This window comes from Notechis scutatus, chromosome 3 (genome assembly GCF_049901735.1).
Source record: "Notechis scutatus isolate UNSWTSFEM ecotype Mainland chromosome 3, rNotScu1.2, whole genome shotgun sequence".
In the NCBI taxonomy this organism is placed as follows: Eukaryota; Metazoa; Chordata; class Lepidosauria; order Squamata; family Elapidae; genus Notechis; species Notechis scutatus.
In genome coordinates, this window is record NC_142011.1 from 15,457,434 (window position 1) to 15,476,005 (window position 18,572).

The following is an 18,572-nucleotide window of genomic DNA, read 5'->3' on the forward strand; positions in this document are numbered from 1 at the left end:
CAGTGTGGTTCCAGGTTTCACATCTCAATATAGACATGACCATAGTTACCTATTCATTTTATTTGTTTAATTTCATATTGCATCATTCTTATTATTATTAAATATTAAGCTTACCTTATCCAGTTCCAATTCATGTTATGTTAGTATATTCTCATATCTTATTTTACAATGTTATCTAAAATTCTCATCACCTTTCTATGTTCATTTTTACCATGTTATCTAAAATTCTCATCACATTTCTATATTCATTTCTCATATTACTTTTTTCTGTCACATTTGTCATTTTATTAATCCTTATCTATAAATATAATTGTCCCCTCTAATTAATAATTCGAGCTAACCACCTTCATTCTACCTTAATATCAATCTCTCTACCTAGATTATAGCACAAATATATATATATATATATATATATATATATATATATATATATATATATATATATATATATATATATATATATATATGATCTATATATATGTGGATATATATATATATATAATCTCAGATTCTTCATTACATTTTCTCAAACACCTTATAAATCATCTATACATTACAAAATACTATTCTCAATATATTCTTATACATCACAACATATTACCTTGCAGAATCTCCTTCCTTATCTATTTTTTTTTCACCCATTATCTCTCACTCTTTGGACAATGTAACTTCTTTTCATCCTTGTTTGTTTCCAGCTCCTCTTTATTTTCTAGTCCTTTTTCTTAATTCCCCTTTCCCCCATTCTTATTCTTATTCCCCTCCATTTCTCATTCCAGTTTTTGAACTTTTCTCTCCCCCTCTTTCAATTTTTCTTTTGCACTTCCCTTTTCTGCTTTTTCCCTCTCCCTTTATCCATTTCCTGAACCATTCTCCCTTTTACCATCCCATCAGACCACAAATTTTTAATTCTAATTCCTTTCCCCCCCTGTTTAAGTAATTGTTGTTCCATTTGTCCTTCAAAGTTGGCTTCCTCTTTGTAGACCTCCTCCCCCTCTGGTTTACTTTGTTCTTGTGTATGCTGAGTCACCGTTTCTAATTTCTGTAATACGTAATTACACATTTCAAGTTTAATTTTTATCGTGTCCCTTATATCTTGCAAGTCCAATCTTGTATCTTGTAAGTCCAGTCTTATATCAACAAAAAGTTCCTCCATTATATCTTCTCTTTTTTTCTCTTTTTCTTTCCTCTTCCTTAATAGCTAAAATCCTCTTCTTTAATATATTCAATCCCAGGGTCCAGTATATTATTTCAGCCAATTTATTTTCAACAATCCATACTCTTGATCCTTTGTTCCAGGTCTTCTAATTGGCCCCAACTATTTCCCAAGTAACCGGGTGGTTCTATGACAATAATAAAGTTTCTTTTAAGTTCCAAAATCCAAACTCTAGAGAAGACCAGACACTTTTTAAAACATACTAAAACTTTCCTGTACCATCAGATGGCACTCTTGAGTCTTTTGCCTTTAACTTTCTTTATTAAATGTAATACTTTTATTAAGTTCGCTAACTTCAATCATTAGCTGTTATTTCTTTTCTTTTCAACACACTCAATTTTAGCATTAGTAGTTCAATAGTTATCCAGTTTAATTTCTAAACCTTTATTGTGTTAAAGTATTTTCCTTTAAATTTTCTCCTCCAAATTAATCCAATACAGTAATTCAATCTGAATTTTATAAAATCCAATTTCCTTCTCACTTTCTTTGGTCACCACTTCCACATACTTTCCTCCAAGATAGCCCTTTATTTTAAGTCCAGGGTACCTCAAAAATGATGTCTTTTGCCTGGTTCACACTCTGCTCACGACTTCTCTGCTCCAGCACAAAACTTATTTTCCCAGAGTGTTCTTTGTCTTTGTGGTGGCCATTTTAAGACTACCGCTGCAGCTTGCCTTTGGGAGGGTTTTTCCCTGTTAGGGAGGGGAGTTGTGGCTCCCCTCAACCCTCCAGGCTATTCCCCCCTTCTTCACCACCCCTACAGGGTGATTCTGGTCTCAACCGAGACCCTCCAGCAAGTGAGCTCAGGCGAAACTGCGCACAATCGCGGATTCTGCTCCAACTCCAACGAGGAGCAAACCGGAAGTCCATTTGCATTTGTTGTTATCCTATCTTAGAGTGAGTAACCATAGGCTCGGAATCCCCTTTTGTGATTCTAGAAACTTCTCCAACTACAGTGCCATTGCTGAAAATGGGCAGTGTGATTTCCCATCATTTTGAGAGTACAAATGTAGCTTAAACTGTAAAATAAACTCAATCTATTTGAGAAACAAAAGTAGCCCCTACCTTAAAAATGGAAATAAAAATAGAAAATCCAAGGGTTTTCCCTTTTTTAATTACTCTGTCCACTGTGTCTCTCAACCTCCACCAAATGGCCTCTCCCTGTCCTAACAGCTTGCTCACTTTTACTGTTATTGCTGTGGTTTGGTTTATGTTGAGAAGTTTCACATTTCTTTTGCAATCAAAAAGTGAAAGTTTGATCGCTCTGTGTTCATTAGATTCTTTTGTTGCCATTTGGGGAGGGATTCTCCCACACAGGAATTTGCACAGGGGCATTTCTTTTAATGTTTCAGAAGACATGATTGGACTGAAGATCAATTGTTATGTGCTTGGGAATGGAACCGCATCAGAAGTTGGGGAGCATTTAAAAAATTTATCCTGTCATGTGAAAGCTTCTCAGATAGCATAATGAATGTTTTCCTTTACTCTTGACAGACAAATCTCTGAAAGAAGAGAAGACATGCAGCCTTTTCAGAAAACCTCCCTCTGGCAAGAAGAGACATTCTAAAGAAACAAGGAACCAGAAGATACTTAAGACTAAAAAGTTGCTGATTAAAATGTAAATGGAGGGTTTCCTTTCCTTTTATTCTAAAACAGTATTTCCTGACCTTGACAACTTTAAGATGGTCAGACTTCAACTTCCCTTGGCTGGGGAATTCTAGGAGTTGAAATCCACCCATCTTAAAGTTGCCAAGATGGAGAAACACTGACCTAGAGAAAGTAAGGTGTTGCAACCCGAATGAGCAGAGTTGCAAGTAGGGCAAGGGATGTCAGGAAGAGTAGACATTGCCTGATGATGACCATGCCTGAAAAAACAATGCTTCTACATAGAATTCTACAAGAAAGAAACATGCTACATTTGCTTCTGACTATAAAATGGTCAAGATCTTTGAGAGTTTGTTTAGCTGACTTGATGATGCAAAAAACATAGCTCTGAGAGAAGATCTGGGGTCAGAATGATGCAAGAAGTACTGCACTGTTGTACTTAAGTTCTGCATGTTTTGTATGTATGTGTCACAACACAATGCATGGACAAAATGGGCAGAGCTTAATCACAACGGTGTAATGCTCATTTTGTCATTTGCTTACTTCTGGGGATGCCTCTGTGATCATGGCTTTATGAATAGACAAATCAGTCAATTGCTGAGAAACAGACTCAGCCTCCCTCACACACCTTGCCCTCCAATTTAGCCATAATAAGACGGGATGAAATTTTTGTCATAAAGATAGATGATGTAAAATAGAATAACATCCTGTGGTTTGCTTTCATTTATGATTACAATAACTGTCTTTTCATGGTTATCTGAGTTGAGATGTCCTAGAATGAAATCAGATATATCGGCTTGATATCTGACCCAACCAAAAAGTAATGTGCATCAGACTACTGTATGTGTGAAAGAACAGATGGAGGAGGAGGTATCCAGCCCTAGAAATAGGAGGTCCTGAAATGATGGGTTCCTTAGTTCACATTTAGACCACTTTTTGGGTCTACAACCTCATCTCAACTAGCTAGCATATGTGTTTTCTGCAGTGTCTGCTATAATGCTATCACTTTTTTCTTGAATTTTAAGCAAGGACTTTATCTTAACAAATATGACTCTACTTTGCACTTTGACGGATCTAGATAAATTCTTACCCCCAGTGTGCTTTGGATTTATCGGCCTATCAAGCAATTCTTCTATGACATCATTTATCTCAAGAGCAGTCCAGTCTGCGATATCTATGGTTACATCTTTATTGCTGATGTGATTAATTTTATTATTACCATCTTTGGCTATGGGGCATTTGGGGTAAGTAGCAATGTGTGTTGTTGAGATTCTAACAGAAAGGTTTTGTAGAGTATGTTTTGGTGGGTCTGGAAGAAAGGTTTTTTTTTTTCTCCAGAATTTCAAACAGATAATGCTTCCCTCAGTGATGAAGAAGAAATACTCATATGCTCATGATGTGCTCAAAAGCTATTACTATTTTGCTATTATTTCAAAAGTTCCAAATCCATGAATACTTTTCAATTTCAAGTTCTTCAGTCCAGAACAATTTCAAGTTCAATGAAATAAATGCTCTTATAAAAGTATCTTTAGATATTTTTGTTGCAAGAATATGTGATGTCTTGTGAATGTATGAATGCTCAAGAACCAATTTGGGGTAGTAATTTTAGTTTTCGATTATTGGGCCTGGATTTAAATCCCCACTTAATTGTGGAGTTCACTAGGTGACCTTGAGCTAAGAACTGTTAGCTCATGCAGTCATTGTGACCCTAATATAAAAGATGATTACCTTGCAGGGAAGGGAAAGGAAAGGAAAGGAAAGGAAAATGATATTAGAAGACACTACAGATCTAAGAGGATAGGACTCAAATGCTTTAAAGCAAAAAGTAAACCCGAAGTTGATGAAGCATATTTGGAACTGAGTCTATGGAACATAGGAGCAATATGGCTTCTATATGATACAATGGAAATTAGAGATAATACTTGTTAAATAAACTTATGAAGCTGGATTTGAAAATAAAATGCAAGTATTTGCATTTAAAACTTTAAATGATTTTAAATGCCAGTCTAAAGTGTGGAACCATTATATGTGTGAATACATTGATTTTTTATTGTTATGGTTATTGATATTAATACATATGTCTCATACTATTCCTTTGGAATAAACAGCACTAAGCAAAGTGCAGAAATACTGTATAAAAAGTCGTAGACAAAAGAAATTGGAGTTCAGAAAAAAAAGAGGAAATTTAACGTAATCTAGTTTTATTTGGCATTATTATGATGATGTTTGGTCATATATGTTTAGCTAGATGTTTAGATTCAACTTGGTATTTTTATCCACCAATGGAGTCTTTCCCAAGGGCCTGGGATAGGCAGAGATGTTAAGGGTTTTTGTCAGTGCTGATGCTATTCAAGTGGTCTTTCACATGTTTTGGGATTGCAAGGTATCTATTGCTATTAATACTGTCTTTTGCTTTCTTTTGTCACGGTGTTATTATTAATTTTTTCTAACATATTTCAGAAACATTCAGAGGATGATTTCGCAGAATCCCTTTTGGAAGATGAAGTCCCTGTACCTTGGCTTGTGATACTCTTGATACAGTTTGGCACCATGATAATTGATAGGGCACTCTACCTAAGAAAGAACACGTTTGGGAAGTGTGTTTTCCAAATGATCTTGGTCTTTGGCGTTCATATTTGGATGTGTTTCATTTTGCCACAAGTAACACAACGGTATGGCAACATCCAGGAAGGAACTGGGAGTTGCTTCCTGCAAAGATCTTTTGGGGCTCAATTCAAATGGGAGATATATATTCAGTGGGTGGAATGGCCTTTATTCTATATGTGTCTTTTCTGTGTGCTTCGAGGTATTACTTCAAGTCCTCAAGGATAACCAAGTCTTCTCAGGTTGAGTATTATATTTTGTATTAATTTGATGTGGTGGGCTGTACAAAAAGTCATGAGTAGGTCCAGGAAAAAGACCCTTTACAAAGCTGAATTATAGTGAAAGTGTTCTTTATAGGAACATGAAACTTAAATTAACAGATGTAATGGTTTCAAATGATTAAGAAATGAAAAAAATACCAAAAAGGTGCTACCAGATTTCAGAAGCAATGAAAGAAGGAATTCTGGAGATTACTCAAATTTAGGTACTGTGTATGGCCTATGGTTTACCTAGTTCTGTTTTAGATTCATGTTGGTGGTTGCACCCACATTGTGGAATGTTCCTTCAGTCATTGTTGAATGTAATTGGGCATTTCATAATTTATTGCTTTAATTATCATTTTAAAGATTGTTTGAAATATGTATTGTTCTTTAGACTGAGAGTGTTAAATACCATTTTAGATATTGATGATTCTGTTTAGTGTCTTTAGTTACTTTCAGGCATAAAGTACAAATATTATTGCATTTGAAATGAAAAAAAAAAAGACAGGATAGTTTTAGTACTGTGTTTCTCACAAAATAAGGCCGGGCCTTATTTTTTATTTTATTTTTTTTTGAGCCCTGAAAAAATGGCTAGGATGTCTTTTTGGGGGTGAATTAATTTCTCCCCTCCCGCACACCAGCACCGTCTCCAACAACAGCATCTGAGTCGCTCCCACTTTCCCCCCATCCCCCGTAACAACAAGAAAAAAAAGATTTTGAGGTACCTGGGAGCGCCGTGCGCTGCGTTTTGGTTTAATCCCGGCGGCTGGGTGAGCGTGAGAAGAGCAGTGAGCATCTCTGCTGCTGCTACCCTTGGTGCTCCAGCCTCGGGCTCTGCAAGTTTGCAAAAGTCCCGGTGTCTAGCCCGTTCCTGCATTCTAAGCGCCCAGGCCGAGCTGCAGCTGTCCCTCTCTCACCAGCGCCATCTCCAATAAAAGCAGCAGCAACGGGGGGAACCGTGGAAGTTACAGAGGCGGCTCCCCCACCCGAGAAGTGGCTGAAACACTTCCACGGTTCCCGCCGCTACTGCCGCTGTTATTGGAGACGGCGCTGGAGAGAGGGACAGCTGCAGCTGCAATGCAGGAACATTGGGACTTTTGCAAACTTGCAGAGCCCGAGGGTGGAGCACCAAGGGTAGCAGCAGCAGAGACGCTCGCTCAGCTCTTCTCACGCCCACCCAGCCGCTCGGGATTAAACCAAAATGCAGTGCACAGTGCTCTCAGGTACCTCAAAATGTTTTTTTTCTTGTTGTTACGGGGTTGGGGGAAAAGCGGGAGCAACTCAGACGCTGTTGTTGGAGACAGCGCTGGCGAGAGAGGTGCCAGCATTGGTGGGAACTGTGGAAGTTACGGAGGCCTCAGAAGCGGCTGAAACGCTGCTGGACATCCACACCAACACCGCCCGCCTGCTGACCTGGGTAAGGGAGAGGTAAGGGAGCCCTCCATGCTCCACCATGGTGTTAGGAGCGGCTGATGGTGAGGCATAGCTGCCCGCGGGGCACTCCTAATGGCAAGATCCCCCCTGCCTCCCCCCCAATTTCACATGTTTTAAACTAGGCCTAAATTTGGGGGGAGGGGTTAATTTCATTTTATGCCTAGAAAACATGCTGGGTCTTCCTATTGGGGGGGGCGTATTGTTGGAGAAACATGGTAGTATATAGGTAACTAGTCAGATTACTTTCCAAGTATGTATTTAATATGTTTCTTCTTCTGCCACATTAAAATAATGCAAATTGGTGAAAATGTTTGTGATCTTTGGGGGATGCACCTAAAGTTTTTGATAGCCATGTATACAAGGAACTTGAGTTTATGATACTTGTGCTGCAGAAAGTATACCCAGATCTAAGCAGTAGAACATATATTTGTACTTGGGGATTATGTTTGTTTGTTTATTTATTTATTGTGCATGCTTACATTAGTATATCGATGAACAATTCTCCAGGAGAAAATAAAGTCTTATATTTATAGCCATCCTAATGCTTCATAGAATCTGCCCTCAATTCATTCATTAACTGATAAATATAAGGTACAGAATTATCTGCATGTAGTTCATGTCCCTAATAAAGCTGTAACCCTTTACTTTATATAGCCTCCAGTTGTTATTGAGGGAATGAAGAAGAGGATTTAACTCTTCTCTTTTCTCTCTTCTGTGCATCCACAACTGGTCTGCAGTATTTATCAAAATTTGTAAGATGGCAAGCACAGTGTGGCAATAGTATCCCTGTCATCTTGGTCCATGCATCTATTTAACTCACATGTACAAAAGTGGCAGAGCTTCATTGTGATGTTGTGCCTGCCATCCTGCAGATTTTGAACTCTTCCCCTGTGAATACATAATGTAATTCGTGTGTAATTAATGACAATTCTGTCTGTCCCCTCACAAGGCTGTACATAGACACTAAATTAAGTAACAGCCAAGAACTAAGAAAATTTTTATTTTTCTGTTCCTTTGCAGGAGATTTAACAGGAATAGATTGGCTCAGGTGTGGTATTTGGTCAAGTGCATTTATTTTGGTTTGTCTGCATATCAGATCAAATGTGGCTACGCAAATCGGACCACAGGCCACTTTTTAACCAAGAATTACAACTATATAAACCTCTACTTATTCCAAGGGTAAGTAGTAATTTCATGACAGGACATGTGCTCCAATGGTGGGATTCAAATTCTTTTACTACCAGTTCTGTGGCTTTGTAGGCGTGGCAGGGGAAGGTACTGTAAAATCTCCAGTCAGAGGTGGTATTTGCTGGTTCTCCAAACTACTCAAATTTTCCGCTACCGGTTCTCCAGAATTGGTCAGAACCTGCTGAATACCACATCTGATGTGCTCACTTAGAAAAAGGTGGCCAGAAGAGAGATTGGAACGAACTCAGAGGTGGTATTCAGCGGGTTTTGACCAGTTCTGGAGAACCAGTAACGGAAATTTTGAGTAGTTCAGAGAACCCGCAAATGCCACCTCTGACTGGCCCCGCCCTCATCTATTCTCTGCCCCCTGAGGCCCAGCTGATCGGCTGGGTCTCCTTTTGTTGCCCTGCACAGGAGAATGGAGCTGGAAAACAGGTTAGTGGGGTGGGGAAGGAATGGGGATTTTGCAGTATCCTTCCCCTGCCACACTCACCAAGCCACACCCACCAAGCTACGGCATGCCCACCAAGCCATGCCCATAGAACTGGTAGTTAACATTTTTTGATCCCACCACTGAACTAACTGGTAGGTTTTAGACTCTCATACTAATAAAATAACTTCAGCAGCAAAAAGATTCTTCTTTGGCCCAAACTATTCTACTGATATAGATTGTGGGAAGGGAAAGTGAGCTCTATTCTACAACTCCAAACATATTTCTAAACAATATTCTAAACAATATGACCTTATGGTTAAAATGTGGGACTAAGGTTGGAAGACGAAGTACTAGTCCTCCCTCAGGCACAGAAGTTCACTAGGTAACTTTCAATCACTTTTTCTTTCCAGCCCAACAACCAGTAGTTGTTATGGTACTGAATGAGGAATTAGAAGACCCAAGATCTACTCCACCTTCAATTAAGGAAGGTCACTAGTTGTCTTTAGGTTGATAAATCTCTTTCAATCAAACTTCCTAGATTTAGAGGGTTTATGTGGGAGGGGCAATTAGAGGAAAAAGTGCTAAACATGCCTCCTTGAGCATCTGGAGTTCACAATGTGAAAAAAGATGCTGAAGAGTTGGAAAGAGTGCAGAGAAGAATACAAAACTAGCAAGAGGCTTGAGGGCTAAATCCTCTGAAGATTGAGTAAAGGAACTTAATAGGATTAGCTTAAAGAAGAGAAAGATCAGGGAAGACATGGAAGCAGTCTTCAGATGCATGAAGGAACATCAGAAGGTCTGGATTTATTTCTCCAGAGCATCTAAGGGCAAGACAAAACTGGCAAGTGAAACTTAAGAGGGATCCAAACATGGAATAAGGAGAAATTCCTGACTGAGAGCAGCACCTGTTGTAAATGTTCTATCACTGGAGATTTTCAAGAAAGAAGATTGGGTAGCCATTTGCTTAGCATAGATGCACTGGGATTGATTTACTGAATATGATTTATGGGGGGGGGGGAACTAGTAGGTCTATGTTCAAGAGTATGTCTATGTTTAAGTAGAATGATAATCAGAACTCTGTGGCTCCCAGACAACGGAATCAAGGAACAGTCCTGGCTATCCCCATTTCCTTTTTCATGTAGTAATAAATCACTTAGTTTTGACAATTTGAATAGATTTTTTTATAAACAGCCATAAAACTACGATTGTAAATTTTTTATGAGTCATCCTTTTGTTTAAGTTATAAATGGAAATCTATGAGTGACTGGTCCTAAAATCAATCAATTAGTCAATCAATAATATATGATTTTTTGGGTTGCCTCTATGCCACTTGTAAAAAAGTACAATTTATCATTTTCATTCTGTCTTAATATTTTGTACCTGAAAACATATAGGGAAGCTCCAGTGTTAGCAGCATTGGTTAAATTATTTATTTGCAGAACATTTCTGCAGTGTACATTTAAAATGAGTGTAGATGCTTTGATTTGTAATTCTTTGAAAGATGAATTACCGATATCAGGATATTATTGGTATCCAAATTAAAGATCGATAGTTCTCTGCAGATTTTTCTTTAGAGGAAAGCCTTTGAATAAACTCCTAAAATTAATTTATCAAATGTTTATGTTTGAACTGTTTATTACAAAATGCTAGTACCAATATCAATTTCCCTTTTTTATTCTCTCATGGATAGATTCCGCATAATGCCTTTCTTGATTGAGCTGAAGGCTGCCATGGACTGGATCTGGACTGATTCTACACTCAGCTTGTCCAGTTGGATCTGCCTAGAGGATATTTATGCAAATATTTTCATTCTAAAATGTCAGAGAGAATGTGAAAAAGTGAGTGGTATTTTTTCTGGATCTTGCTAACCCTCTTAATGCAGGTGACACAGGATAAACTTGCTGGGAACTCTGGAAATTGTAGAGTAAAACTTCTACAAAGTGTCAGGTTGGGTGGGTGGGTAAGTCTGGGATGGTCTAGTAGTCAACCTCTGAAACGGTTGGTTTTCATTAGCCATATTACAATAAACACTGTATTTAAGATTTCCAACTTCTGTGATAGCCATCTTTTTGCTCATATATGGAAATATGGCAACAACGTGGTTTTTGGAAACACTGATATGAAAACACTGAGATCATTGTACATTTGTGTGATAACTCATAAAGGGATTTTGAAATATTTGGCACTGGAAAAATTGTATTATACCTACAAAAATATGCTTTCCTTGGTTGCTGGGCTTGATGCATATCATCAGCAGGGATAGAGTTTTCAGTTATGTGTATGTCCTAGATGCTGGTTTTTTTTTTTTTTTTGTTTAAGAAAAAAAAATAGTCTTAAAAATCTTATCAGAATTCTTCTGGATCAGACCCTAAGCCCATCTAGCCCAGTGTTGTTATGAGCAGTACATAAATTAATAAATCGGTGTCCTCCAGTGTTCAACTAGATAATTGGGGAAACTAACAACCCTGGACCAGAAGGCAATTTACTGGAATTTCTTAGCAGTCAGTACTAAGGCCCATTGCTCATAATTCAGAGGGCAGAAATCTCAGTAATCACTGTTATCCCTGTCTTCCATGAACCTCTCCAGTCCCCTTTTAAAATTATTCAAATTATATGCCACTTCCCACAATTTACTTAGATCCTGTAGCTCAGGGGTCCCCAACCGCCGGTCCGCGGACCGGTACCGGTCCGCAAAACAAGTCTTACCGGGCCGCTGGTTGCTGGGCGCCGCCATCTTTTTTTTGGTAAAAAAGTGCTTCCGGTGAGCTTTTCCGGGTAGAAAGCTCACCGGAAGCACTTTTTCATCAAAAAAAGATGGCGTCGCCAGCGCTTCCGGTGAGCTTTTCCGGGTAGAAAGCCATTTCTACCCGAAAAAGCTCACCGGAAGCGCTGGCGCCATCTTTTTTGACGAAAAAGTGCTTCCGGTGAGGTCACTGGAAGCACTTTTTCATCAAAAAAAGATGGCGGCGCCCAGCTGATGCCGGTACCGGGCCGCGGCGTCAAAAAGGTTGGGGATCACTGCTGTAGCTGACTCTCCCTGCCTTGTTATTTGAGAGGGAGAAGGGAAAGGGAGAAAAACATTGAGTCATGCATTGCCTTGGAATATTACCACCACCAGTGTAGCTTTGATCACCAGAGCTTAGGAAATAGAATTCAGAACATGCTGCGTTGCTAGTTTTGATCACCTTCAAAATCAAAATTAGCAATGCTGAAGCCCTTGTGTAGAATTTTAAGGTTGCTGCTCCTGGTTCTGGCTTCAGTTGGCTCTATACTGTATAGATTGGTTATACTATTTACTTATTGAGCCGTGGTGGCAAAGTGATTAGAAAGCAAACTTTGCAGGCTAATTCTGCCCACTGCCAGAAGTTCAATCCTGACTCGCTCAAGGTTGACTCAGCGTTCCATCCTTTCAAGGTTGGTAAAATGATTGTTGGGGGCAATGTGCTGACTCTGTCATAGAGAATGCAGTAAATCACTATGAGGTGGTATATAAGTCTAATTGCTATTGCTATTATTTCAGTATGTATATGGAATAACCAAAGTCTTTGTCAATTAACTTCTCTTTCCCCTCCAGAAATATCCCCAACCTCCTGGGCAGAAGAAGAAACCAATTATGAAATCTGTGATGGGTGGCTTCACTGTCTTCTTACTTGTCTTCATTGTATGGTTTCCACTTCTTATGTCATTGAAATCTGTGGCAAATGTCACCAACCAGCCCCTGGATATTTCTGTCAAAATTACCATCAGTGGTTATGAGGTAACAGAGAGGACAATTGAGAAGAGAACATTTAAAGCTTTTACAAGTACGATAGCTCCATTTCCACTGCTCAATTTAAATCAACTAAAAGAAGAAGGGAGCTATGGGTCTGTGGTTAAGCAGATCCTCGCCTGAAAAAGATTTTTACTTATTAAATTAATAAGGCCTCATTCAGTCTTTGTTATCTCTATCAGAAAGAATTACACAGTTGGTGATGTGGAAGATTTTTCTTCCTGATCAGAATAGATAATTTTTCCCCAACTTGTTCCAAATTTGGGAGCCCATCCTGGAAATTGTAATTGAGCACATCTGAAAAGAATGGGTGGAGGAGATAATGGTCAGCTGGAGACTTAAATGTCTGATAGAAGCCATGATGACATCACAGGTGTCATGATGTCATCACATAAATAACACAAGTTGTGTAATTTGGAAAACAATGCTGTGAAATTCCTGGCCCACACCTTTGGAGCATTATTTGGAGATGAATCCAAAGAGCTGCATTGCTGCATTAGCGCAAGGCTAATATAAGCCAATTTACAAGAGTTAATACAGTGAGTTACATTTCTAGCACAGCAAAAGTTTGTAATGTAGTCTTCATTTTTTTCCCCCCAGTCCTTGTTCACCATGAGTGCTCAGCAACAAAATCTGGTTCCTTTCACTCGTGCAGCATATAACCAATTAACCGCTCAATATGCTCTCTACCCTGTAAGTTTATATGTACCTTTGTATATACACAATATATGTACTTTATTTTCTTAAGTTTTCGCGGGTATTTATATGTATGGCCTTCAGCTTTGTTCGGGTATTTTCCCACGTCATTATAGTTGTGCTTTTAAAGTTGTAGCAACGTTTCGGCAGAATCTCATCTGCCATCATCAGGCTGCTGTGCCAGAATGGTTTTTTCTTCATCCTGATTGGTTGGGAGTCTTGGTCTGAGTTTATTGGTCTTGGAGTTTGCTGTGTTCTGCTAGCATAACTAGCATAGCTAGTAGGCTAGCACCAAATTTAAAACAGAAACAGCTGTGAAAGTCTGACTCACAGACGAACACAATACAGAAGCCTGATGATGGCAGGTGAGATTCTGCCGAAACGTTGCTACAATTTTAAAAGCACAACTATAATGACGTGGGAAAATACCTGAACAAAGCTGAATACCGTAAATATATGTACTGTATATACACACACAAAGACAATGTGAACTGCAGGGATCATGTTTCCAATGTGAACTGCATTGTTTCTTCCAGTTGCCCCATAAAAACACATTGCAGATTTCAAGGAAATTTATTTAATTTCTATGGTCACCCATCTCAACCAAATGATTCTAGGTGGCTTACAATTCTAAAACAATAAAGCACTTAAAACCAACAGAAACAATCCAAAACTAAATATATACAGCATATATTACAATGTATCTCCAAATTTGGCTTTGTTACTTCATTTTTGAGAAAAATACATTCCGCATCCCGTTTTACTGTTAATTTCATATTATTCCTGGTTTTAATCCTGGTCTGAGAAACCAGTTCTTGGCCCAGGGTGTTGGTGAGTTCTGATTTAAATTCAATTCAAGCCCTAAAACAACAGAATTATGGAAAAGAAGATGTAACTGAATCAGTACAACAAACTGAACCAACTCTCTTAGGGAGTGTTGTCCATATTACAGCTTTAGAAGCAGGGATAATGCACGTTGTTATTGGTTATCTTCCCTTTTTCAATTACTAGCTGCTTTCGTAATGAAAAGCAGGAGCTGTTGGCTGGAAGTTGTATTCTTCCCCTCCTTTGCATTCAGCGTAAAATGTGTTGGTTACCAGATGCCTGGAAGGAATTTCCCAGGTCGACTGTAGCCTATTTCTTATGCTATCACGTTTTCATAATGAAATAGAAAGCAGGGCACATTGGGGAAGTGGTGTCCTGTTAAATGCATTCAAACTAGCTCTGCTGGCTCCATGCCATGCCATCAATAAATGATTATGGCTTAGCCTACACTCAACCAGCTCACAAAAGTCCAGAAAATGTAACAACTGGATCTCACAATTGGCATGAGACAATTCAGCACGCCACTGGATTGGGACTGTTCACATGTTTCTGGGCTCTCTTGGCATATTCTTGATATTAAAAAAAATTCAAACTACGAATAAAATGGTATAATCATAAGATCTGAACATCAGAATTGAAAGATAGTGGCATATACCAGTTGTTGTGATCTTGGCGATTATTGGCCCACTGGCACCTGTCCAAAAAATCTTGAATGACACTTTGAAAATCTGCACATTGACAAAATTTCCATTTGACAATTACAAAAGACAACACTGCTTGGATCTGCATATATACTACACCAATACACTAAGATATCTGGGTTCTTGGGAAGCCAAATCCAGTGTAAGCATCTGATTGACTGTGCAACCAGCCATAATAATAATTGCTGAGAGATGAGTGATACCTAAATTAGATAGATACTGATAGATTGATAGATAGATTGATTGATAGATGGATAGATTCATAGATTGATAGAAAATTTGTTGTTGTTTTGAGTTGGCTAGAAACCCTAAGGCCTGCAATTCCAATATCTTTGGAAGTTCTTGGGTTGGGGTAAACTGTGAGTTTTACATTGTGCTTTTAAAACTGTTTTCAAATTTATTTTATTTTCCCTATAGTTTGCCTCGTACTTTATAGATCGGTATAGCCCAGAGGACATTGTAATTGCTAAGATAAAAGGCAATGCCAGCCTGCTCTGGAGCATCAGTCCAGGGAATCGGAAAGCTATGATCGCAGAGCTCTCCAATTCCTCTGCAGTTTATGTCAACTTCCACTGGACACTTACCAGGTAAAAGAAAAACAAAAGAATGTATTTTATGCACATATTGAAGCTAGCTTAGAAAATGAAATACAGTCCTTAGTTATTGCATTAATTTCCTTACATTGTGGCCTGGTTCCCATGTTATATTAGGTTCTTTTTAAACCATAGATGGTTTAACAAGGGACCCTGGCCTGGTTCCTCTGTAACACTAAACAACGTCAAGCAGATTCAGAGGCATCTCTGCGCTTTTCTAAAAAGGATGAAACCAGTATTGTGCTATTGCAACTTAAGCCCTGCCTCTTTGTGAACATTGTGTATGCAATGTGCTGATCTATGTAGAAGAGGTGGGGCTTGCATTATATTCATGTAATGCTGCTTCCATCATTTGTCTGCCCTTGACCCTGTCTACAAACATCTTGAGGTGGTTTCCCAAATTCCACTGAAGCCAAAGCAATCATATTATGATGCAGCATTAGATGTACATCAGACTCGTAATCCTCCTCGAAGGCAAATATTCTTTTCCAAAAAGAGGCACCCTTCTTAAATCCCTATTCGTTATGCTTTCACAAATATGTACAGTCCAGAAAATATCAGAAAGATGCATCAGACCTTCCCCAAGTGGCTTCTGTGGTGTTAATTTAAGATTATTGTTCATTTCCTTATGAAATCAGGAATGCTTCTCTTGTGACAAATATTGAAGCATCTGGCGTACATACCATGCGATATGGAGAGAAGAAAATAAGGGATCAAATCGTTCACATGCTCTCTGGGACTCGGACTGAACCAATGTAGGTAGTATTTTTTGTTTTAGTCTAAAAGTTCACTCTGGCCAATAACCAGGAATGTCTGCAACAAGTCAAGGTGGTGATGCAATTGCATGATCAAATAATGCAATATCATTATTAGATTTTTTGGGGAAGGCTATTTTTGTATTTCCAGTGTTAAGGCTAATGCTTCTTGGGTTTCAGATTCAAGTTTATAATTGTTTTTCTAGCTTTAGGCACAATGTTTCTTGATCTGGATGGAGAAGATACAATATTTTTGCTCCACTTTAGGCAGTAAAATATGTAGGCTGGATGAGTGTGTTTAAAAAATGAAATTCAGCATTAGCATTGGTTTGGAAGCTTGTAAAAATAACAATGTTATTCTTTTTTCCTTCTCAAGTATACTTCCTGGTGTTCTACCAAAATATCTCAGAACAACTAATGAGGCAGATGCTAAAATAGCAAATAGCTTGAAAGTTGGTAAGTTCTATGATTGGCAGATTAACATGTGCTGTCTACTTTGAGATACTGCCCTGTAATCCAATTTCTAAACTGCTATTAAGAAACAGACAAATTTTATAACTGTTGCTTGGCTGAGTAGAAGCTGGGAGAAGATATAAAGCCTTTTTTGTATTTAAAATCAAATACATATGCTTACCCATCATAGCTAGCTAGTTCCTATGTCTTGAAAAAAAAAGAGTATTTCACATCACAATGAGCTATATTCGTTTGCTTGGATTGGTTAGGGGTTATTGCAATGCATGAAAATCATAGTCAATGTTTAACATCTCATGTGAACTAGATCACTCTAGCTTAATTAGCAAACCATGGTTAAAACAAATTATAATTTAATAGAATGGACGAGCCCAGTTGTAGTAGACTACATTTTTCCTGTGTTTTGAAGCATTTGGTAATAATTGCACACAAATAGGGGGATGCTAGTGTGCTCTATAGTTTTGACTGTACAATCAGAAGATAGAAGATGTGAGTGTGCAAACCACTTTTGACTGTTCATACATAATATTAAATCATCATTTTCAATTTAATAAGTTATAATGCCCTAAAAACCCTAATAAATGGTTTCACATATTCATATGAAAACAAAAGAAAATAGAGCCAATTATAACTTAGCGTTATACACAGCCTAAAGCAGTGTTTTTAAGATTTGGCAACTAAGATATTTTGACTTTAACTCCCAGAATTCCCCAGCCAGAACCCAGTGTTTTGCTCCCTGTCTTATTATAAGATGTAAATAGAATTGAGAGCAGCACAGGCATCTGTTCTTTATCAGGGAGAAAGTGTGGGAAACAGAAATTAACTTGCTTTCAACAGTTCATTCCCAGAAGGTAGAAGACATTGATGCAATGGCCTTCTTCAGAAATATAACCATAAAGCTGCAGCGCTTGCCAGACAAGTCTTCAAGTCACGTTTCTGAATGGTGGATTGTTAAAGAGCAGATACCTCTCTGTTTGGATAACAGATGCAGCAAGAATATGGAGATTATAATTTGTAACGATAAAGTTAGTCCTTCTGGCCTGGGATTCATCAGTGGATATGGGTAAGGATAGTAGAGCCAACATTTCCTGCTCTGACTCCCTAATCAGCCATTGACAGAATTGGAGTTAAATGAACCTGAACGCCACCAACTTGAGGAAGTTGTCCTAGAGCAGGGGTGTCAAACTGGTGGCCCACAGGATGGATGCATCAAGCGCAGGCCCCGCCCACCCCAGTTTCGTGAAGGGGAAAAAATGTCACAAAACGTCTCTTGACGGCAATGTGACACCACGAGTTTGACACCCATGTCCTAGAGATTTAGAGTTTCCTTGGTAGTTATAGCCCACACTTTACAATGTTTTTGAGGTAGTAGTGCTATAGGTGGTTGATCCAAATATGCAAAGGGAGTTGGCAACTTTCTCATAAACTAATGAGAACATAAAAAAGAAATCTCATTATATCACCAATCTTATCTCCAATGTTTTATTTATTCACAAGCTGTAGCATGCAAGCCTTAGAAGTGTTCTAAGTTTCCCACTATGTACAATTTCAAAAAAGGGAGCAGGAGTTGTCAGTTTTTTAAATTATAATGGTTATTTTTATATTGTATTTTACACCCAAATGCTAGCTAATCTGTGATTAAAAAACAAGGGTTAACTTTAAGTACTAAAAATCTAGCCTCTTTAAAGCCTTAGAATAGCTTTGCTCTAGAATAAAATCCTCTGGGAAAACCCCGTTTAGCAATTTACTGAACATAGCTTTTACTTATATTCACTAATAGGAAGCACTACATGACTGGTTTCATCCTATACTGGAACTCATCAGACATAAACAGCCAGATTTTATTCTGTAAGGTTTTAATACTTTACCAGGAATTGAACTCATGGACTGTTCCACTTTAAGACTTTATACAGAAACCATCCAACGTTGTAGGAAGAGATTGCTCTAGAATAAAATCCTCTGGGAAAACCCTGCTTAGCAATTTACTGAACATAGCTTTTACTTATATTCACTAATAGGAAGCAC

At 38.3% G+C, this 18,572-nt stretch overlaps 2 protein-coding genes across 2 annotated transcripts in view; one reads left to right on the forward strand and one right to left on the reverse strand.

Moving 5' to 3' along the window:
* Positions 1-18,572, reverse strand: part of STX16 (syntaxin 16) — a 385,173-nt gene that overhangs the window by 317,109 nt on the left and 49,492 nt on the right. The window lies entirely within an intron of this gene.
* Positions 1-18,572, forward strand: part of LOC113410493 (piezo-type mechanosensitive ion channel component 2-like) — a 76,575-nt gene that overhangs the window by 55,240 nt on the left and 2,763 nt on the right. Inside the window, exons 39-49 of the mRNA XM_087959029.1 lie at positions 2,708-2,831; positions 3,915-4,062; positions 5,279-5,490; positions 8,137-8,295; positions 10,428-10,575; positions 12,312-12,494; positions 13,107-13,199; positions 15,146-15,315; positions 15,960-16,076; positions 16,453-16,532; positions 17,385-17,610. Coding sequence (XP_087815155.1) covers positions 2,708-2,831; positions 3,915-4,062; positions 5,279-5,490; positions 8,137-8,295; positions 10,428-10,575; positions 12,312-12,494; positions 13,107-13,199; positions 15,146-15,315; positions 15,960-16,076; positions 16,453-16,532; positions 17,385-17,610 — 1,660 coding nt within the window. The remainder of the gene's footprint in view (positions 1-2,707; positions 2,832-3,914; positions 4,063-5,278; positions 5,491-8,136; positions 8,296-10,427; positions 10,576-12,311; positions 12,495-13,106; positions 13,200-15,145; positions 15,316-15,959; positions 16,077-16,452; positions 16,533-17,384; positions 17,611-18,572) is intronic.